Source organism: Chaetodon trifascialis, chromosome 23 (genome assembly GCF_039877785.1).
Source record: "Chaetodon trifascialis isolate fChaTrf1 chromosome 23, fChaTrf1.hap1, whole genome shotgun sequence".
In the NCBI taxonomy this organism is placed as follows: Eukaryota; Metazoa; Chordata; class Actinopteri; order Chaetodontiformes; family Chaetodontidae; genus Chaetodon; species Chaetodon trifascialis.
In genome coordinates, this window is record NC_092078.1 from 6,239,996 (window position 1) to 6,261,639 (window position 21,644).

The 21,644-nt window shown below is 45.6% G+C and overlaps 3 protein-coding genes and 1 non-coding gene across 5 annotated transcripts; 1 reads left to right on the forward strand and 3 right to left on the reverse strand.

Moving 5' to 3' along the window:
* Positions 1-167: 167 nt before the first annotated feature.
* trnan-guu (transfer RNA asparagine (anticodon GUU)) lies at positions 168-241 on the reverse strand. The gene has a single exon. It is a non-coding gene; the product is annotated as a tRNA-Asn (tRNA).
* Positions 242-704: 463 nt separating this feature from the next.
* Positions 705-12,934, reverse strand: gba2 (glucosidase, beta (bile acid) 2). 2 transcript variants are annotated; one of them, XM_070993545.1, is made up of 18 exons: positions 12,802-12,934; positions 11,834-12,577; positions 8,273-8,364; positions 7,910-8,025; positions 7,594-7,812; positions 7,199-7,438; positions 6,928-7,030; positions 6,662-6,815; positions 5,837-5,962; positions 5,545-5,729; positions 4,889-4,993; positions 4,698-4,805; positions 4,431-4,582; positions 4,162-4,268; positions 3,323-3,465; positions 2,630-2,745; positions 2,218-2,409; positions 705-1,710 (listed from the first exon to the last, which is right to left on the reverse strand). In XM_070993545.1, the coding sequence occupies exons 2-18, from the start codon at positions 12,025-12,027 to the stop codon at positions 1,519-1,521; spliced, it is 2,544 nt and encodes an 847-aa protein (XP_070849646.1). In that variant the 5' UTR covers positions 12,028-12,577; positions 12,802-12,934; the 3' UTR covers positions 705-1,518. The 2 variants fall into 2 exon arrangements, with proteins under 2 accessions (XP_070849646.1, XP_070849648.1); XM_070993547.1 differs by lacking the exon at positions 705-1,710 and adding an exon at positions 1,989-2,083 and having other exon boundaries at positions 2,208-2,409; positions 12,802-12,913.
* Positions 12,935-13,454: 520 nt separating this feature from the next.
* rgp1 (GP1 homolog, RAB6A GEF complex partner 1) lies at positions 13,455-17,419 on the forward strand. The gene is made up of 9 exons (XM_070992736.1): positions 13,455-13,847; positions 14,078-14,193; positions 14,537-14,670; positions 14,890-14,973; positions 15,107-15,256; positions 15,444-15,590; positions 15,877-16,004; positions 16,115-16,292; positions 16,448-17,419. The coding sequence occupies exons 2-9, from the start codon at positions 14,078-14,080 to the stop codon at positions 16,669-16,671; spliced, it is 1,161 nt and encodes a 386-aa protein (XP_070848837.1). The 5' UTR covers positions 13,455-13,847; the 3' UTR covers positions 16,672-17,419.
* Positions 17,420-17,792: 373 nt separating this feature from the next.
* On the reverse strand, positions 17,793-18,854 carry msmp1 (microseminoprotein, prostate associated 1). Its single transcript, XM_070992673.1, has 3 exons — positions 18,665-18,854; positions 18,462-18,570; positions 17,793-17,964 (listed from the first exon to the last, which is right to left on the reverse strand). The coding sequence occupies exons 1-3, from the start codon at positions 18,765-18,767 to the stop codon at positions 17,793-17,795; spliced, it is 384 nt and encodes a 127-aa protein (XP_070848774.1). The 5' UTR covers positions 18,768-18,854.
* Between the last annotated feature and the right edge of the window lie 2,790 nt (positions 18,855-21,644).

The window sequence follows — 21,644 nt, forward strand, 5'->3', positions numbered from 1 at the left end:
CTCTGTTTGGATATAAATGTCAGTGTGGGGAACTGAACTGTCAACCTTGGAGTTCTTTGTGCTGCTCAATTTTTCTGTTTGGCATCCACACCCTTAATTTTGATTATCAATGCACAGTCTGATTTGAAATGTTTTAGTCTAGTCAGCATAGTCAGTTTTAATGAAAACGTCCCTGGGTGGGCTCGAACCACCAACCTTTCGGTTAACAGCCGAACGCGCTAACCGATTGCGCCACAGAGACTACTTTGCTACAGAAATGCAGTGGGCATGGCCTCAGTCTTCAATCCCCACCTAACACGAACATCTATGACTGCACTGTCAGTCTTTCAGCTGTTTGGGAAAATTAGCTTTCAAAACATTCATAAGAGGAAAAAAAACAAACTTGTTACGATAGAAAGCTAAAACTCACCACTGTAAACAGCAGGTGGCTGAAAAGAGGGGACACTGTACTGTGTAGCTGAGCAGTGAGGGACATGCTGGAAGATTGATGAATATTAGGACGAAGATACTGTACTGTCAAGTCTCCTCCAGGTCTTGTCCCTCCTCTAAGCCTCTCTCCTCCTCCTCCTCTTCCTCCACCTCCTCCGTGCTCGCTGCCTCTGAGTCAATTTGATTCATCAGCTCATTGTGTTAATTATTAATTTTTTATAACTACTGGGTTCAGTTTTCATGTACATTTAATTCACAACGCGACAAACCTGCTGTTGTATCTTATTCAGTCTTTTATTTATGATTGTCATGAGTATTGGATTTTATAAAACATTGTAAATGTTGCCACTACATTATTATACTGTAGATATAGGTCAACATGCAACAAGGCACCAATGCTTTTTTTTTTTTAAGAAAAAAAAAATTCAAATTTAATTTCCAACACTACTCATCACATTACATCACTTAGTACAGCATTCAAATTTAAGTGGAGGAAAATTTTGTGTCTATACTTCTGATTGCGTAATCATTCAAACGTGGCTTGATTCGCTCAAAAGGGCCTTCAGTGTCCTCAACTGTTAGACGATGATGACTACATGTGGCTGGTATAATTACACACAACAGTCCTCACATAGTTAGCATATAACTTTGTTCCAAGTATGCAAACATTGTTATTGACGTGATTGTGAAATGTAGTGCTTGCATGTTGGTTTACATGTGTGCAAACAGACTATACTGCTGCAACACAATGTCAGTTTTTTATCAGCAATACATACTGGCTATGATTTTGACACTTGCTGGTTTCAATTCTGCACAGCTTTTACAAATCAGGGATCATTTGCAGTCTCTTCAAAAATCTCAAGTAACAACATTGTTATCTACAGTAGCGAACGGCTTTGCCGAGCATAGACCATCACAGTCTCGACCTCAAGCCTCAAACTACAAAACATTTGAAGCAAGACAAACAGATGATTGGATTCAAGGTAAGTAACCTATAAAACAGAGCCCTGCAGATGAGGATGGTGGCTGCAGGAGAGTTTGAAGGTAATTTTAAGAGGAGCTCCTCTCTAATAACACCAGTCTGATAGCTCAGCTCTGATTCTTCCGTGAAGTGTCCAGAGCGAGCTGCATGGCCCAGATGCTCAGAGGCCTCATGTACGCCAGAGAGCGGTAGATGCCCTTTTCACAGTAGGCTTCAGGAGTCTGGAAGGCCATGCCCAGCCTCTCCCACACAGTCCGGTAGCAGCCCTCCGCTGTGCGCATACCCTCCTCCTGCATACCCTGAGAGAAAAGACAGCCGCAGAGGCGTGAGACAGATTTCACTTCATGTCACACAGTCAACAGAGCCAGCCATAAAACCTGCACTTCTTATCAGCCACCATTGAGTTACTGTCAGGACAGTGACCTCAAATAAAGAAAGCTTATTTACTTTACAACTGTCATATCTTTGATATGAAGCAGGAGTCAGGATGTGGTTACAAGACACCAGGAAGTATTTCCACAAATGCAGAACAAAGCAGCCTCTAAACTGCTCCGATGTAATGTAATGATTTATCCTTAGAAGGTTTAGAGGACTATTGCATATCATGGTGTCAGGATTCAGCTCATTTTTGAGTCATTCCTCATCTGCATGTGCGACACAAAACAAAAACTGCTTTACGGTATAATGATAGATGCCACCTCAGCTCAGCACAATTTCAACAACTCCTGGAATTTAAGCAGATCTTAACACACGCACACACACACACACACACACACACACACACACACACACACACACACACTTACCTCATAGATCATTGTAGCTGCCAGTCCATACACCACTCCAATCCAGACCTCATCGGACTGGACGCTGGAGCGGTCGGGCACTCCTTCAGGACGCATGCCGTTAACTGCCCCCATCTGGCCTCCGGCGAAGCTCATCACGTTCAAGTCAAAGACAGATTTCAGTGCGGTCTGGATTTTCTCTTTTGGAAAAGCCTGGAGGGAGAGAGGACGTCGAGGAGACCACAAAGCTTTGATGAACGTCCGCATCAGAAAACGTCACTTCATGGACGTTTGTGTAATTTGCAGCTTGGCACAGGGACGGGAAGGTCAGGAACAAAAAAAAGTAATGGACTGTGTGCAACTTGACATCTGCGCTCTGTTTGGCAAGTGGAAACTCAATACATTTAGCACAGACGCTCCTGTTTTCACTTGCCTGGTAGTCTCCCTCTCCCAGCCCGGACGCTCTCAGGAACCAGTGGCCAGCACACTGGTCAGACATGACGCTGTTAGAAAGGTCTCTCCCACTGCTGTCATAGTTGTAGTACTTGCCTAAACATGAAGAAAACAAAAAATTGAGGGCATTTTAAATCTTAAGCTGCTTAAATAACTTGCAGCTGGGTGAACCCTTCCAAATCCGAATCGGGATCATAAAAGCTTTAGTGCCAAGTACGGTTTTACACATATGAGGAATTTGCTTTGGTGAGGTTGGTGCATGACACATCTATTAAAAAGAAGCTATTAAAAAAGTAAAAAATATAACAATAGTAGAAAATCTAACTAAATATATATACACAAGTCTGGTTTGTTTTGTTTTTTTTGTTTTTTTTTACAGAAGCACAGTCTGTTTCTTCAAAAGGAAGTCCAAGCAGAGCGTTAATGTAACGCACAGGGTTATGGTTGTGGCAGTGTCAATGCGACAAGTAGAGGCAGAGATGGAGAATGAAGAGTGTCGGGGGGGGGGGGGGGTCCCGGGCCTTGTTGATGAGGCTGACAGCAGACGGGAAAAAACTGTTCTTGTGCCGTGAGGTTTTGATCCTGATGGACCGCAGCCTCCTGCCAGAGGGGAGTGTCTCGAAGAGTTTGTGTCCGGGGTGGGAGGGGTCAGCCACAGTCTTTCTGCACTCACCGTTCCACAGCAGCTTGTCAAAGGCAGCGCTGCCCCTGCCCAAGATGTCTCTGTAACGTTGGTATGTGTCCTCGTTGTCCACCAGTCTGGCCATCTTACACATCACACACAGGGATGCGAGCCACAGCCCACCACAGTACGCACTGTAGAATACAAACAAAGTGACACCAGACAAACAGGTTTACTATATGGACTTCTCTCCATGATGCAAATATGATTTGCATAAAAACCCAAAGTGGAATTTGAGTCAATTGTAACTTTGTTGTTGTCATAACACTGAAGGTTGACTTCATACATTTCAAGATTAAAGCTTCAGTGCTAAAAAAGCTAACATTTTGTCCTCTATACTGAACTTCATGTAGCTGTAGTAATGTATTCTATAAAGTAAGATTTATTGTTGCTTTGAGTCAACAAGTCTAATTGAATAACAATAACTGTGGAGTTTCATGTGAGCCTGCCGTGTCCACTGCCGCGCAGGATGAGGATGTAAACAGGAACCGTCAGTTTTGGAGGCCAAAGCCTTTCATCTTTCATCTTTCATCCTCTGGACTCAACCTGAGCTATCGGGTCGCGTTTAGAGAAGTGCTGCAGCTCTAGATGACTCAGTTTTTCCTGCTTTCTGTCACAAGTCGTGCTTTTTTTCCCCATTTCCTTTCCCATCTCCCTTCCCATGCCATCTGATTCAGACCGTAAGTCACTTTGAAGAGTGATGCATGTATTTAAGGACATTTACCAGCACTGAAAAAGTGGACAAGAGTTTTGCATTTCTGTCTAAATTTCCAATAAAGCGGCCCACCTTGGGTTACATACCCAGGCTAAACCCTGTTTTCTCCTCTCACCTCGGTCCAGTCACCGTCCAGCCGTCATAGGTCTGGTCAGCATATCCTGAGTTCTCTATCAGTCCATCTCCGTCCAAGTCGAACTTCATCTCCGACTCCATCACCGCCTAGCAGACCAACCAGAAAGAAGTCAGCCGAGTGGAACAAAAATCTCAGCAGGTGACAAATAATCCAGTATCCCCAGATTCTGCTGTACTCCAGGTGGGAGACAGTGTCTGCATGCCTTGTCTCAAATGCAGTACATTTGATACCACACTGGTCAGTTATACCTGGCAGATTGGCCACATGTCCTGCAGGTACTGACTGTCCTGGGTGAGATGAAAGTCCCTGTAGACCTGCAGGACAAACTTCAGGTTAAGGTCCTTCCAGTCTGCAGTGTCGTGGATGAGGTAGGCGTTCACCCGCTGCCATGGCTCATCATCTGGGGACAGAGTCATCGTGTTGGACTGAGAGATAATTCAAAATGACCAGTTTTGAGCAAGTTTCAAGCCTCCGATGCCTGAGAGGTTAAACCAAGCACTTTGTCCTTCTCCTACCTGGGTCTCCAATGTCATGAGGCACCACATTTTTGGTCTTGACGGGAGAATACTGCCCACTCATCAGATGGAGCCGCTCTGTCGGGTCCTGGTGGACCACACTGCCAGCTGAGAAGAGATTCATGCTGTTAAACCAAGTCCTGGTACTGCTCTTTTCTCAGAAACGCATGCTTAGATCAGGCACCACTCACCAATATCATATTGCACACTCAAGGCAAGTTTGGGCCACAGCATGATAAGTGCAAAGGAAGCGTAGAAGTGCACGTCGTACGTGTTGTACATTCTGTACTCCTGACCTGGGAAACAATAAAAACTTTGTAATACGGGTCATAAAACACAGATCATTTATTAGCAGATGCTCCTCTTCAGCTTTGCCTTCCCTGAATGCTTCCCAAAGTTTAAGCAACACTTGTATTGAAGTTGTGAGGCTATCTTAATGTTTGTATTGTAGCTGCAAGGGAATTCAGATTTTCTCTTGTGGGTCATTTCTGCTTTTTGAATACAAGTGACCACCAAAATAAATGCAGGAGGATCACGTTATTTTCACTTCTGATCACAGTCGCAGTATAAAATAGAAAATAGGGCGTGCAAACATGACGCTTTGAGTTTCTGCTCAGCAAGGGTTGGCATGAAGAAACCTGCCAATCGTTTTGTTTAAAAAATGTCAGGAAATATATAAAATAAAAAAACAGAATTTTCCAGAGTTCAAATCTCTTATTTTGAATCTTTGGCATTTTCGCCTGAAAAATTACTGAAGCAATCAATCAAAACAAGTGGGCAATCAATTCGTTTAATCAGCCGGGTGCGTCTCGTCTTGCACAGTATCACCTGTTTCCTTGGCACTTACCTTCTAGGTAGGCGAACCGGCCGTACTGCTTGATGACCGCAGGCTGAGCTGGCAGCCCCCCGTCCTCGCTGCGCACGCCACCGCTGACATCGGCGTCCTCCGCTAGCTCCGTCCACACCGTCCCGCCATCCGCCACGAAGTACAACTCGTTGAACAGGGCTGACTTATACCAGGAGGGGAGAGAGCTGCAACACACAAACAGAGATAACAGGATAAACGTTCGCAGATGGAAAACATATTTTATCGATAAACAAGTGTTGATTTCTCATTTAACCGCAGAGCTGGTACCTACCTGTCCTGTAGAATGGGTCTCTGCCATTCCTCAATGCTCTTCTCCCACTGTCTGTAGTGTGTTAGGGCATAGTGACTGAGTGAGGGGGACGCGTCCCCTTTGGTCCCAAAGTAACGAGTGTATCTCCTGGGGACAGAAAAGCCACGAGCTGATGATGGCGGCACAAGCGGCACCAGATACAAAAGCGGGAAAAGTTCTGGTCCGTTCACTTTAACATTTAAAAGTCATTGAAATGTGTTTTGCCCTGCAATTGGCTGGCGACCGGTTCAGGGTGTACCCCGCCTCTCGCCCATTGTAGCTGGGATAGGCTCCAGCCCCCCGCAACCCCGAAAGGGATAGGCGCTATAGATAATGGATGGATGGATGAAATGTGTTTTAGGTTGAAAGGTGGCACGGAGGCACGGTGGCAACACTGTCTCACTGACACAGCTAGAAGGTCCCGGGTTCGAATCTCGCTGTGGGCGCTGGGGGGCGTGTCCTCCACCATGCCTCCGGTGCCTGCTGCTCGAGGAAAAGGGGCCTTTCTGTGTGGAGTTGCATGTTCTCCCCGTGTTCACCTGGGGTATCCTCCATAAATATACCCCCACTAAAAACATGCATGAAGATCACCACCTGACCAATGGTGACAGGAAGGAACTGGGCCCCCGGCGCCAGTCGGATGGCAGCCCGCCGCTCCTGGTCTGCCGCAGAGGAAGAATGACCAGGCGTGTGTGTGCCTGAGCATGTAAGAACTGTGTGACGAATAAAGGGGACCGTCCCTCCGATTCTTTTCTTTTCAGTCCGTCCCGAGGCTTTGACATAGGACACTGCACCAGTGTGACTCACCTGATGTGTTCCCTCTCCCTAGAGCCGAAGGTGATTTTGGGCATGTCCCAGGCCAGGCAGAACTCCAGGGCGTTCCGGCCCTGAGGCGGCACGGAGCAGCCCACTGCCAGCGCTGCCCCCACCTTCTCTCCCTTAGGCGTCGGTGGGCTGGATCCTGCAGCGCCGCACACAGGTTAGAGATTCTTTTATTGGTTTTATTAAATCTTCTCACAGTGTTTAATGCTCGAGTGATGTGTTGCTATTGTGGGTGGTTTTTAAGCACGGACCTGTCGGAGAGTCCAGCCGTCCGTCAGCGATGAGGTCGCTCCACAGGCCGCTGCAGGTTCCCTTTGGACTGAAGGCCGTCTGGTGACTAACCTCCCTGTCAGGCTGGTAAAAAAAAAACACAAACACACACACGCTCTTGGGAAATGCATGAGGCTCATTAAGGGCTCAGATTTCACAACCCAGCTGATTATTATAAATCCACTGTTTATACCCTGGGAATTGTTCCTGCAGCTCCTACAACCGACTAGAAAAACCTTGAAATCATCAAACCTGCTCTCGCGCTGCGATGCACAGAGTGTACGGGTTCACGGTGCTGCAGTGATGTAGCAGGACCCCAGACACCGCCTCCCCCTCCTTCTCCAGGTGGAATGGTTCGTTCCAGTGCCCCCCGCTCTTGTCGTCCTTGTGTCCCGACCCGTTGACCATGGTGAACATGATGGAGACGTCCAGAGCGTAGTCGTTCTTGTTCTCTACGTCCCACACGAACACTGCCACTGGGAGACTGGAGTCCTGAGAGCGAGGACACGAAAATGTGTCTTTTAAACAACCAAATTACTTATTTAGTTCTTTCGGCAACTCCAATTCAATTTTGACAACTTCAATTTCGAGGCTGACACTGACAAACTGGAGATATTTGGGAGTTTCAGAAGGGATGTCTCGGTTACCTGGTAGTCATGGGGGATGACTGGGGAAATCTGCCTGCAGGTCAAGGTGACGTTCTGTCCCGGCAGGTGGTAGACGGTCCAGGCGCGGGGGTACAAGGCGTGATAGAAGGCATACTCCCCGCAATAGCCCCAGTTCCAGCCTTGTAATGTGGGAGGGCGCTCTACAGATAGCACCTGCTGGTAAACGGTTTGCCCCCCACGACGCAAACACACTGTGAACTAAGAAAAAAGACGTAAAAAGACACGTAAGCACAGACTTTCTTCACCTTCCAGGACTAGACAGTCGTTACCAGAGCCTGTATGTACACCTGCGTACCTGGTTTGCAGTGACGGTTTTGTAGTGGTACATCCCAGGGTTTAGCTGCCACCTGCAGAATTCCCCCCTCCAACCTCTCGTGATGGTACCTCCTCCAATGCCGCCAAGAGGAGCGCCTGCAAATTAGAGTATGTTATCAACAGGAAGCGATGGGAAGATAAACGGATAATCCGAACAAGACCAAAGTCTATGTGTTCATCCACCGTAAAGCATTGGCAACCCTGCATGAGAGTCCAAAATATGAAATATTCTGTTCGCAGCACACACATAAAACAAGTGATGTGTCCATGTTGGACCTCTTGTCCCTCACACTAAAACTTGACAAAGTGAGCAGACTCCGCTGTAAGACAGACCTGAACTCACCATAGATTTGACGCAAGGGTTGTGCACCAAACATATTGATGAATGGGGCTTTCTTTTCCACCTGGGTCTTCTTGTACCACCACTTCAGATACCTGAATGAGCACATAAACAGAACACAATCAGAGGTAGAAGGACACAAGTGTGAGCGACGGTTAAACATGACCTGCAGTTAGCATGCAGCCTGACTACAGTGGTGTCAGAGGGTTGTGAATGTTGATGCTTGTAGCTTTCTAATGAGTTCACAGGTTTCTCCTCGCTGGTTTAAAAGCAGCTGCAGCTGTTTCCAAGCTGGAACCAGCAGTGAACAATTAGCGCACACACTCTCACACTCTCATGCCAATGGAGAGAGAAAAGAGGGAATTGTGCAACCGCGCGATGGAGGCACTTGAAAAATGAGGGGAATGAAGTCAAAGTGGCAACTCCACTTAATCTGAGCGATGCTATCAGAGCGGGAATGTGTGCATGCAGGCGTGTGTGTGTGTGTGTGTCTACACGCAGGGCTCGACGTCACGCAGGGGTTGTAGAGTAAAATATTAATTAGGCTACGTTACAGCTCCTGAGGCGCAGGAGACAGTCAACAGTCAACGTCGCAGTCAGTAATCTGTTTACGCTCTGAACTTTGATCTCGGACACGGTAGATTTTCTGCTCATATCCAGAATGAAGTATAAAGCTTCTGTTTTCTACTAACACGTTTCATGTCAGCAGGCGGGCCATTAGTTCAGCACAGAACAAGCTGCAGAGCTAATAAGGCTCCTCATGACATTTCGCCTCGTCATGCTAACTTTCAGTTGGCGCTCTGACCACTCAGACGAGGCTCCTGGACTTTGGACGGTCCCTGAGGGTTTCGAAGAGGGCCACAACAAAATTTAGGATGCAAGGACGTGTTTACTGTCCCACTGGACAGAGTGATCATTATAAATCTGTAGCAAACTCCAGCTGACAGGCTGCTGAACACCACCAGTGACCGAGCGCTTACTGTGCAGGTGCTGTGGTTTCTGGTTTCTGACCCCTTTCCTGCTCGGTGCTCAAAAACCAACCGCTAAATGTGATAATGCTGATTTATTTGGGCAGAGGAAAGCAAGCTTCAGTTGCAGCTGACAGCTTCACCACCCATTTATCTGCTGCAGGTAGTACGCCGCTCAGATCGCAAAGCATCTCATCTCATCAGCTGCTGCTGTAGAAACATTTGCCACACCCATCAGAAATATGGCTTTTGTGATGTGAAAGCGCAAACATGTTCTTTTCCCCTGACAGTCGACGTTTTATTCCCCCACAGCAAGGAAAATCCCGTGCAACTGCGAAACTGCTGCGCTCGACGATGATGCGCCTGACTGTGCTGCGAACAATAACTTCACAGGAAAGCTCAGCCCAGAGAGACAACAATGGTCCGCCAGCACAGCTCCACTCAGGAGGAGATGAATGGGATCAGTTAAAGCGAGTTATTTGAAGCCGCGGCACGTTACGCTATTGTCTGGATCTTGATGTTCTGCAGCTCAGCTGGAATGCAAACAATGGGTCTAACCCTGACCTGGCTCTGTGAGTATCGGCCAAGTACGCTAACCTGAATCCAACCTGTGCTTAAAGGGAGCTGGTAGCACGACGACGGCAGAAGCTCTCAAGTTGGACCGATTTGATTTCCAACCACAAACACATTTAGCATCCAGCAGAAGCATTTGTTTGCTTCATGAAGGTTTAAGTGCTCAACAAATCAGTTGATAATGACAGTAAAGCAGAATGAGGTTGAAGACGAGGGTTCAAATCTGGATTTAAATTTCTCTTACTTCCCCCACAAAGCTTAGTCATAATATGCTGAGTGAACCATGAAGTTACTCCTACACGTGATGAAGAGCTTAAGGTGTGGCTCTTCCTCTCCAAACAACCTCCTCCTCCTCCCGCAGAACGATCACGGTGATTAATGCAATCATTATCAAGCGTCGCCTGACTGAGATGAACCCTGGATGACAAGTGGGGAAAAAGCTTTTTCTCCGTCTTCGTCAGTTGCCTGAGCCGAGAGTGTTTGCTCTACGGTGTTGCAACAGATTCTTGAAAAGTGAGGCAAGTTAGTGGTTTAACTGCAACTGCTTTAACAGCTTTCGGGGAACTTGCTGGGTCTCTGCGCAGAAATAACAAGCCTGACTGGGTGCTCACCGCTCATAGGAAAATGCTTGTCATGTGGATCTTAAAACAAGCTGCCTTGTTAGATGGCACTGCATGTGTCACGATATTAGGATGAGTTATTCAAAGTACCTATTTAGTAAAAAATGAAATAACCCACACAGGTCATCATCAATAAAAAAACATTCAGCCCAAATTACTAAAGAGCAGGGCTGATGACGGACAGACGGCTGAGGACCGTCACACCGGACTCTCTGACAAACAGCCTCGGTCAGGCCATGCTGTCGGGGCTGAAACGATAAGTGCGAGAGTGTTGTTGGCTGTGTGCCTCAACAATCCACTAATGCTGCAGAATGTATCACTTTGCATCTCAGATGTCAGCCGGTTGTTGCGCGAACAAACACAACCAGATCGACAGACGCTGAGATCTGCGCCGGACCCCCCCCCCCCCCCCAGGATAAGGATAAGGCTTCACAAGTGGACACATCCTTAAATTACAGCCTTCCTGCCTTTGTTGCTGGAGAGGTTTTGAAGTCATTGAGGAGTAAATAAACTGCAGTTTGAACTCGGAGCTGACCTCAACCAGAGCTCATATACCTGAGACCAGAGCCCATATACCTGAGACCAGAGCCCATATACCTGAGACCAGAGCCCATATACCTGAGACCAGAGCCCATATACCTGAGACCAGAGCCCATATACCTGAGACCAGAGCTCATATACCTAAGACCAGAGCTCATATACCTGAGACCAGAGCCCATATACCTGAGACCAGAGCCCATATACCATTTTAAAGAAGTGTCAACTACTACTACTACCATGTCTTCATGCCTCAGGAGAGATGGACGTCTTTGAAGCTGACCACACTCTTTGATTTAACAGAGCATTTATGGAGAACGTTTTATCTAATTTGCTGGAATGCCAGCAAGAAACCCCAAGAACTATCTGAACTAAAACAGACTAAAGCATGAAGGCCGAGTTTACCACAGCAGCCCAGACCCTCTGCTGCACGTCATCCCCCCTCCCTCCCTCCTCCTTTTCCTGTCTCCCTTCAGCTCTTACCAGTAATGGCAAAAAGCCCCTAAAATGTGCGCATGGAAAATTGAATATGAAAAGAAGAATCAGCCGATTCAAAGCAGGCGTACAGTCACACCTGCTCTCTGTTTATGGGTTGGGAAATGTGACACGACAGGCTAATGCCTCCCCAGGTGCTGCACCTTGCAAACATGCACGGGGGTTAAATGTATAGGTTTCAGGTTGCTGTGGCACATGCAGGTGTAACTAGCGTCTAGGGTGTGCACGCTGAGTCTACAACGTGATTACAAAAGTATTTCCCGTTGAAAATCGCTGTCAGCTCTCCTTCATCTGCTCAATCTCCTGCATGTAAACAATGCACCTGTAGGGTTCTGCAGGTTAAAGGGCGTGTTGTGTAGTGAACGTCCCACCTGATTCCAAGGCCGATGTGCTCCAACACGTTGGATAGCGACACATCTTTTGCTTGAAAGGGCTTTCTCTTCTCCTTGAACTCGTGAGCCAGGCAGATGCGCCAGCCCTCCTTGGGGACTCCATATCCCACTTCCTTGGAGACATACCTGCTCATGAGGTCGGCTGTGGATTTCTCACCCCACTCTGCAGTCATTGTAGCAGGATACCCAGCAAAAGGGAGCTTATAGTGGTGAATGGCAGATGGGGCACACTTCTGGCTACAGTGGGTTGTTGCCACCTTAAGACAACGGAGTCAATTTAAATTGTTCCTTAACCATGGAGCAGAAACACTGAGGAGGTAGCTACAGGAGGTCTTGAGGCCTGTAAGTGGATCAGTAAGCTGCAAAGACTCGTTCCTTAGGGGTAAAGTGGTTCTCAAAAGACAGATTCAATGCCTGCGGGAGACGAACCGACGGTTAAATAATTGCTCCTTCAGGTAGGAGGTCCCAGAGCCATTATAAGATCATTACTGTCCACAAGAGCATTTAGCCTCTACAGCTCAAGATGTTCATATCCAAGAGAATTGCGGCAACTTGCTTCACCACCCCCCTCTGGATTCCTGCTTTTAGAGATAGCGGACCTCTCTGGACCCCCTTTGCAGTCCGGATGTGTGCTGTCAGCAGCTGTGGCTGGATGGATGGATGACACCTAAAGATCAACAGGAAGTCTTGGGGATGCCGATCTCTGTCATTTAGCTGGGATACCTACAATGACATCAGAAATAATAAAACGCAATGGTTAAAAAGTAGTCATCAGATTTACCCGGTGAACATTCAGGGCCGATTAAAAGCAAGCATCTCGGTAACCGGCGGTGAGCAACAAAGCCGCAAACTGACATTTTGTCACCTCAATAATTTATCATGTAGCGTTAGCCGAACAAACCGTTTGCTGTAGTGCCACACCGGGTACCGGCTACACGCTAACTCACCATTAACAGCTGGAGAAAAGAGATTAGTATTCTTTAAATACCGGAGAGACGTCGTCATCTCACTTGTGCATCAAACCGACCTCTGTCAACCCTCCCTGTAGCTTCTGCTAGCACTGTGCTCAATATGCAGATTGTTTCTAGTGGTTGGGGTTTAACACTTTCAGCCCTCAGTTTCGTCTCGCAGGCAACACTTTCTCATGCTACCGACGGACACCGCCTTGTTTTAGACGTTTTGCAGAACCAAACATCAGCCAAGCCTCTAATTGTACTTAAAATTATATATAAAATAACAGCAGGTTATTGTTGGCGGTTGATGTAGTCCAAATCGGTGTAAATTTGGGGAAGTAAATGTTGCCTGAACTGGTCACATCGGGGGGGTAAATAAACTCAAGTTCCAAAGCAGCTGCTCAGATCGTACCATTTGGAGTAAAGGGGGGGGATTTCATCTGTCCCCATTTAGTAATTTTCCCCAAATTGAGAGGTACCGGCACATTTAGATAAATATACAATTTACGTAAGTAATTTAAAACGAATTCCGAAGAACGCATTGTGCTTATGCACAAAATTAAATTTCATTTGTTAATATTGACCTTACGCCTCACTACCAGTTACCATAGCAACAGTGCAACTTTCTTTTGCCGACTGTGCCACGGGACGTTTTCTGCATGGCCGACCAAAAACTATTACGGAGAAAGTACTCTACTTTTTTTTTATTTTTAAAACCTTCTTTAATTTAAATCGCGATATCACTAGAACATTAAGTAAAACATATACTTGAAGAAAACACACGTGTCCTAATATGTGTTTTTATTTTTTCAAGTGTTTGTTTTCCATGGTTCTTGATTGGTCGTACAGCAGCGGATGTAGTAACGTATACCTACTAGATTTGTTTACTGTAGCTGGAATGCTAGCTATCTAGAGAAGCTATGCCTCGGACTTCTGGAAAGGCGGTCAACTTTCGTATTTTTTTATTCGAGAAGCAAATTTAGGTGCGCCCTGGGATAAGATAACGTCGTTGTGTTGCCGCGACATTATTTGAGATCAAGGTATGTGTTGTAATTACCAGTAAAACAGCCATTAGCAAGCAGGACCTAACAAGTTAGCTAACTTCTGTCGGCAGTCTGACTACCATATAACGTTAGCGGTATGTTTACACACAACTTCCGTATTACATCGCGGGGACAACAAAACAAAAGTATTTCAGACTTGTGTGCAGTACATGTGCGATCGGATCTTTTACTTAGTAACTTAACATTGTTGGTTTCTAACGTTACAGATGATCGAGGTGGTGGCATCCATGGCCCGAGGCCCCGTGTTTCTCGCCGGTGAGCTCATGGAGTGTCTCATAACATTCACCAACCCGATGTCCCACCTCTCCACCTCTGCCAGCAGGTAGGATTTAACTCCTTTCACCTCCTCACCGGAGCTGAACATAAACATGACGATGCTATATGATAGACGACAAAGGTCCTTGAGTGCCCAAAGTTGGAGGTTGGTTAGGTAAATTTAACAACATCCTTCTTAGAGGACACTTATGCTATGTATACGGGACCCTGTTTTCATTTTGAATTTGTGAAGTTATACATCATTAGTTTTACACTATAATCTTCCTTGTTGTCAATTCAGTCAAACCCCATATAGACGGGGACCATGCAACGCAGCACGCTCAAATCAATCATTTCACAAATCGTTTTTTTAAAATGCCCCCATGTAATGTTTTTGGATGATGTCCCAGTGAGATGCTGGCATGGGCCAGTGCACAGATCCACTGCCAGTTTCATGCCAGTGAGGGCAGAGTGGCTCTGCCGGCCCAGGGCAACAAACAGGACGTCCAGGCCGAGAGCGACACAGTGCTCATCCCAAGCAGAGGTTAGTAGGATATGAAGATTACTATCTGTATATGAAGTCATAGAAGTACATTTACATGAAGTATTTTCTTAATAAGCACAAAGGGTTGGCAGCAAAGCGAAACATAACAAGCATTCAGGCAAAGGCTTAAGATATACTGGATAGTATTAGCCTTGTTCTGATAGCTTCATTGCTTCATGTGTGATATCGCGCCTCACCATTGATAACTTTCTCCTACAGGAGAGCGAGGGCAATGTGTGCTGGACACGCCACCAAAGATATTATTCTGTGACCTACGCCTGGACCCCGGGGAGAGCAAAACCTGTATGTGTGAAAAAATGCTTAGATCCAGAAATCTTTCATGTACAGTATGTTTTTCCCTGATGGTCATTGATAAATGCTAGTTTTTTCTGTGTGTGATTCAAACAGTCTAACATGCTTACTCATGCTCCCACAGATTCATACAGTGAGATCGTACCCATAGACGGTCCTCCTAGTTTCCGTGGTCAGGCGGTGAAGTACGTCTACAAACTGACCATTGGCTGTCAGAGAGTCAACTCTCCCATCAAACTACTCCGAGTTCCCTTCAGAGTGCTGGTTCTGCAAGGTGAGACTACTTTTAATTTCAGTCACTTGCATCCTGCGCTGCAAAGCCTCTGGTCCTAATGAGGCGTGTCACTGTGAAACCTTTTTGGTGAAGCACAAAATGAGTAACACTGCAGCAACAACACTTGTTTAAATAATATGTTTCTATCAAGATCTTGAATTTGGACATTTTCTTATCTAACCTGGAGGCATGTCAGAGCCTCCATTTCCCCAGGATGAGGAGGTGTCCCCCTCCAACCCGTTCCTGGAGGAAGAGGAAGCGAGCCGCAGGGACGCTCGGCCTTTGGAGAGAGCACTGGACATGCTGATGGTCACCACCTCAAGACGCTGCCCTCGTGAGTTGCATTCTCTGCCTCTCAGCTCTGTGCTGCCCTTTACTATTTTATTGTCTTTATTGTCATATTATTATGTGAAATGTTACACTCTTTCCTTTGAAACATCTGTCATTCACAGGAACAAATAAAGTTTTTCCCAAGAAATAAATCTGTGTTGCTTTGCTAGCTTAGTTGTTACATCCATGTCACGCGTGTCTTTGTTAACCAGCAGAGCATTTCAAGCTATAGTCGACATGTAAACATGTAAAATTTCCACATTTGACCTGTGTTCCTCTGTTGTGTCCAGATATGTTTAATATCACCAACATGCGTGGGAAAGTGGCCAAGTTCTGCATCTTCAAGACTGTGTACAGACTCGGGGAGGACATCATCGGCACATTCAACTTCTCAGAGGGAGACATTCCCTGCTTGCAGGTGTGTTTGTGCTTCTTGTTATTGCACACTGCTGACCTCAGTTGTTCGGCATTTGTTTTTCCTATTTAACGAGTGTGTAAATTATAATTATGTGTACCTGTGTATACCAGTACTCAGTGAGCCTTCAGAGTGAGGAGGAGATCCAGCAGCAGTACCAGCGGCGTCCCGGACAGGCCGTCAGCGTGACAGGACACGGACGACACATGGAGTCCTGCCTCCACACCGCCTCCAGCCACTTCTCCCTCCCCATCCCCCTCAACGTCACGCCAGGCTTCAGCACAGACATAGGTCAGTCACCAATAGGCTGAAACATGTCCGTTGATATGTCAGATGTCCAGAACTTGCCTAAGAATCATCTCCAGAGAAAGCTCAACCTTTAAGGGTCTGAATGATTCTATTCTGTTTAATGAGTGATCTACAATATTTGAACTCTGTCTAAACAGTGATCCTGAGGTGGCGCCTGCACTTTGAGTTCGTCACGGCCCGGGAGCCGATGGAACCGCCCACCGTTCTGCAGAACCAATCAGAGGTCACAGTTTGGACCGGGGCTGAGCACGTTGACGTGGATACCTTCAGCTGGGATCTGCCAATCAAAGTCCTGCCCACCAACCCGGCCTTGGCATCCTACATGTCCCACTTTACAGGGACCAACAGCATCAATATTTGACTGTACTGTTTCTGTGAGATCGTCAGGAGTTAATGTTTTTCTGAGGGTGTCGACGGATGTTCGCATCGGCGTGTATTCCTCACATTGTGGGGACGCTGTGGTCGTGTTGTGACTGTGAGAGAGGGACACTTTTTTTTTCTTTCCTGATGTGAAATGTTCGCACAGAGCTGCACATTTCAGCAGCAAAGGAGCATTTTTGTTGTTGTTGTTTCATTGTATATGCAGAGCCAGTAATTGACTCCATATGTAAAATATGCAACCTATGTTTTGCCTTCTTCTATTGAATTTACTGTTATTTTTCCTTTTTTGGACGTCATGGACCTCATGAAGTGCAGCTGTCTCCGCGGTTGCTTTCCATTACTATATTTATTTCATTTCCTCTGTTCGCTCGAACGCTTGTTCTTTCTGATTTTATGAACCAGCGGTTTCTTATTCAGAATATTTTAATGGTTTAACTGTTTTTTTTCTTTCAGCTTGAGCAAAAGCTGTGTTGAGATGTAAATACTATAGATACAAATGAATTAAAAGTGTGATTTAAATTTGATAGATAACATGTGAGAAAGTCATTCACAAAATTCAAGGTCTTCGTAAACAAGATTTTTATTTGGAGGGTAAATGAGTTACAGCAGAGAACAGGTCAAATTCAATAGGAATAGTTATATATATATTAATGTGCTTATATATTTGCTTATATTTACATTAAGTCATTGTTGGATTAATTAAAGAAATGCTTAATATAAATGTCCCCAAAAGTGTCCAGATGTGCAGAATCTTTAGTATGAAAACTGCCTAAACAGTCTCTATGATAATGCTTCTTTTAGTTTACTGTAATAACTAATATCAAACAGAAACTGAAAATTAAGTTTGATCTTAATTTGTTCACATCATTTGGTGCTCTGTGTCAAAAAAAAAAAAACTGCTGGAAAATGCTGCAGTTTTACTTAAATATATTATCACAGACAAGTTTCACTCACATTTCCTTCATCGACGACAGAAAAATACAGATGGCTGGTTAAGTTTTATGTTAGTACAGTATGTATATAAGAACGGTTACTGGTAGAGTGAATATTGGTTTCACAGGCGAACAGACTGAGCAGATGCTCGCTGGTCCGAGCGGTCCTCTACCCTTCGAGCTGCTGCTGCAGCTGGAGTGATCCGTGGCTGGGGTCCTTGATGTCCTCACCTGGGGAGCAGGGCAGGCGGGGGTCGGCTGCCTGGACCAGAGACACTTTGCAGGTCACTGGCTCCACCCGTACCTCACACCACGCAGGGAAGTCCACCGGCCGATGGACCCTGGACAGTTATCGAGGTAAAGGAGAAGAGTGTTTCAAGTGTTCTTGCTACTTATAAAAACACTTTATTCTTTGTCGTGCGGACTGTAAACACTGTTCGACGCAGTTTCTTCTCAGGTTCATCAGTGTCACACCGCCATGCACCTGACAGGAAATCAACAACCATCACCAGAGGTTCAAGGCCATGTCCATCTTTCAAAACAGTCAACATCTTCTAGAAAAGGGCCTGAATACGAGCAAGTAGAGTTAAGTAGAGTTTGAGGTACTTGTACCTACTTGGTTTTTTCAATTTAATGCTACTTTATAAATCTACTTTACTACCTTTTACGCAAGAACTGCAGTATTTGTAGATAGCAATACAGATTTCCCCATGAAATCACACCAGTTTAGACCACTATGAAGTCACTTCTCCTGCTTTGTTCAGTCCATCTGAAGCCAGCTGCTGTGTAAGAACTGGGCATGTGGACACCAAACCACACAGGCTGTTTGTGTACTCACGTCTCACAGCAACCGACGCCGATGGGGTGCAGACAGGTGCACTGCATGCAAGCGTTGTCCATCCAGGTTTCGCCCAGCGAGTAGTGCCTCCCCTCGAACACACACAGTGCTGGAACAACACACGGCAGTCAAAGGTGAACTGAGAAATGTGCTTTTATTAAACAACCATGTGATCAGACAGGCTTTTAGAGCTGGGATCTCACCTCTTGAGTTGAAGTGGCACTCCATGGGTGCAGCAGACCCGCCGCTGGTCCACAGAAGGAACCCTGCAGCTGCAAGCACAAAGTTAACCCCGGCGAGCTCCATCCTTCATCTGCTCCGGTCGGCCTCTGCTCCGTCTTCTCCCTTCGCTCTCTTATTTATACATCCTGAGGCTTTACGACCGCGGCGTGGAGGTGGGGTCAGCACCGTCATGTGGCCCACAGGCCTGGCTGGAGAAGGTGTCTGCGGTGCCATCCGTTGGGGAATGAGGAGGTGGTGTTGTATCTTGGCACTGCTTTGGTTGGTCTGGAGATCACCTCGCTGCGCTTCAGCGGGCATGAACCTCTAAAGTGATAGAAACAATGACACATCCAATGCGGTGACTAAGAGAGGGAAGGGTGGGAGAGAGGTGAGATGGAGGCCAGGGGGGGAGAGAGAGGTGATGTCCAAGGAAAGAAGGAGGACAAGAGAGAGGGAGAGAGAGAGAGAGAGAGAGAGAGAGAGAGAGAGGGATGGGATGGAATTATCAAACATGATTCATCACCATTCAAACTCTCATCTGGTTTTGTCGACCAGGTCCAGAAACTGAGGATGTGACTAATGCACATGTAAAACACATGCCCAGACACCGATCTATGATCTACAGATCTATATACAACCTGTCACTATAGTTATTATGTCACACAGGAGACAAGTTAAAGGAAAACATCTAATAAATTAGTGGAGAAACACATCATACGCAGATGACTCCACACAGGGCACAAGAAGTCACTGAATGGTCTGATGAGTGTGAAAATGATGTGAATCGTATGCTCACCAGATCACATCCCAGCCGAGCACCTATAGGAGATCCTGCTGGAGATGTTCGTCCCTCTGTTAGACTTCAGAGACTTCTGTATGCTCACACAGTGCATTCATACAGTGTGTGCTGCTGTTGCAGGGGCCTGCTGTAACCTCGTCCACCTCGGCTGAATGAACTCACATTAATGATTGCACGTCATTTACTCCAGTCTGTGACCTCATCTGTCCAACCGTCCAAAGGAATGATGGACATGCAGAGTGTCAGGGACAAGACTTAAACCTGTAATTATATACTGAATTCTACATTATATAGTCATCCTAATCAGCCAGTATTGATGACAATTGAGGTGATTAAAAACATTCAATACTGCAGAAAAAGTGTCGTTATTACACAGTTTGACCACAATTTGATCAGAAGATGTCGACTAAAAGCATGTTGGAGCAATGCAGGAGTTATGTGCCCAAATATTTCTTAGCTCTGAGCAGCTGCCAGGCAACCAGCAGGGACTCTGTGATGATGTCTGGAAACAGTCCGGCATGCAAAATGGATAAGACATAACTTGATAATCAACGAGCTTTAGAGAGACGTAGGCAGATTTTTTTTTTACCTTTGGACTGAGTCAGGCTCGCTGTTTCCAGTCTTTGTGCTAAGCTAAGCTAAGCCCCAATGGCTCCAGCTTCATAATTAGTTAGCATTTTAGCATTTCAATATACTTTAATATATATTTCAATGTATTTTTTTTTTTCACAAGAGATCATTACTAAAAATATATATGCATGTCTTCAGCTATCATCAGCCCCAAAAATCAGCTGTCATCTGACTTTTAGTTTGCTGTTTGCTCCGTGCATTTCTGTGTAATCTTTGTTCTCATAAGTTCATGCCCGAAAAGAAAAAAAAAGTAAAATGTCAAAATGTGATCCGAGCTGACAATACAGTGCTGCCTGGGCCAACAAAACATTAGCTCATCTTCTTCCAGTTGTTTGCTATCTGCAGCTTGAGGTGCGAGATCATAGGAAAAACCCTCTCAAGCCTGTCGCAGGAGGCCCCGGGGCCTCGTAACGTGGTGTTTTACGCGCCTTTCTCTGGTACCTCCACAGTAGTCAGAGTGTGTTGATAGTCAGGGGTGCCTTTACATTTATATGACTCACACTCGCCTCTCTCAAGCTGTACATTGTTTCTATGAGGACTTGTTGGAGCTCAAACACTGTTTGCATTAATATGAGCAGTAGGTAACGACACACCTGACGGTTTGAGCATTTCAGAGGTCAGTTTCCTCCTTCAGATGCTGTCTCATAGGATGGAAGATGTTCTGTTGGCATACGTTCTTCCATAAGTTCAGCTCGGGTGGTGCTGACCTCTTCTCGCACAATACGCCGATGATGAGTTCACACCACGCTGTCGTCAGCGTTGATGAACAGGGAGGAGCTCATCAAAACAAACGATGAGGATTTTCCTACCATACGCCCGTTGTCCTTCACGGACATGCACTTAATTGGTGACAAGTGCGTTTTAATTTAAAGGGCCTGTCATCATGTTTGGTGTCTTTAATCAGAGGACTGCTTTGCTGGGACTTCTTAATAATACATATCTTCCATACGGATAAACTGTCAGTACACACGGTGCAGTATAGTTCACTGTTTTCTCACATGATGCCACTGTTTTCCAAAATTGTGTTCTGTCCTAATGACACTTAATACAGTGCTTATTCAATAAATAAAACAATAATAATAATAATTTTAAAGAGTAAATTATAAAGTTAATTCACCAGACTGGAACCCCATCAGCATGTACATCCATCATTTACTGATGTCTTTCCTGGATTTACTTTACTTTTAATACAATATGATACATGGAAGAAATGTAGCTTTTAACTCATTTTAGGTTTTTAATCAGATATTCAGGCATATACACATATGGACAAAGGGAATATGGATATATAAAACTAAAAGTTAATTAAATGTAAGACAGACTGACCATTTTAACTCGATAAACTGGGGAAATGAAACAACAGTTGCTTATACTGAATGTTTTTCTTGTTCATTTTTGTGTCATGTAGAGTTCAAGCCCATGTGGACTCATAATAAAACATATAGCTGCAATGGTGAATGAAAACCTTGAACCAAAGAGCATAAATGACTACTAAAACTTAACGTCATGATCAGAAACTCAACGTCCACTTA

What these genes read in the sequence shown, in the direction of transcription:
- rgp1 (XM_070992736.1), top strand. Translation starts at nt 14,078, where the DNA reads ATGATCGAGGTGGTGGCATCCATGGCCCGAGGCCCCGTGTTTCTCGCC. An exon ending in CTCTCCACCTCTGCCAGCAG is followed by an intron (nt 14,194 to 14,536) that starts GTAGGATTTAAC and finishes ATGATGTCCCAG; the next exon opens with TGAGATGCTGGCATGGGCCA. An exon ending in AGTGCTCATCCCAAGCAGAG is followed by an intron (nt 14,671 to 14,889) that starts GTTAGTAGGATA and finishes TTTCTCCTACAG; the next exon opens with GAGAGCGAGGGCAATGTGTG.
- msmp1 (XM_070992673.1), bottom strand. Translation starts at nt 18,767, where the DNA reads ATGGAGCTCGCCGGGGTTAACTTTGTGCTTGCAGCTGCAGGGTTCCTT. An exon ending in GTGCCACTTCAACTCAAGAG is followed by an intron (nt 18,571 to 18,664) that starts GTGAGATCCCAG and finishes GTGTTGTTCCAG; the next exon opens with CACTGTGTGTGTTCGAGGGG. An exon ending in GGCGTCGGTTGCTGTGAGAC is followed by an intron (nt 17,965 to 18,461) that starts GTGAGTACACAA and finishes ATAACTGTCCAG; the next exon opens with GGTCCATCGGCCGGTGGACT.
- gba2 (XM_070993545.1), bottom strand. Translation starts at nt 12,027, where the DNA reads ATGACTGCAGAGTGGGGTGAGAAATCCACAGCCGACCTCATGAGCAGG. An exon ending in AGGGAGAGGGAACACATCAG is followed by an intron (nt 5,963 to 6,661) that starts GTGAGTCACACT and finishes TTCTGTCCCCAG; the next exon opens with GAGATACACTCGTTACTTTG. An exon ending in TGGACGGTGACTGGACCGAG is followed by an intron (nt 3,466 to 4,161) that starts GTGAGAGGAGAA and finishes TGTATTCTACAG; the next exon opens with TGCGTACTGTGGTGGGCTGT.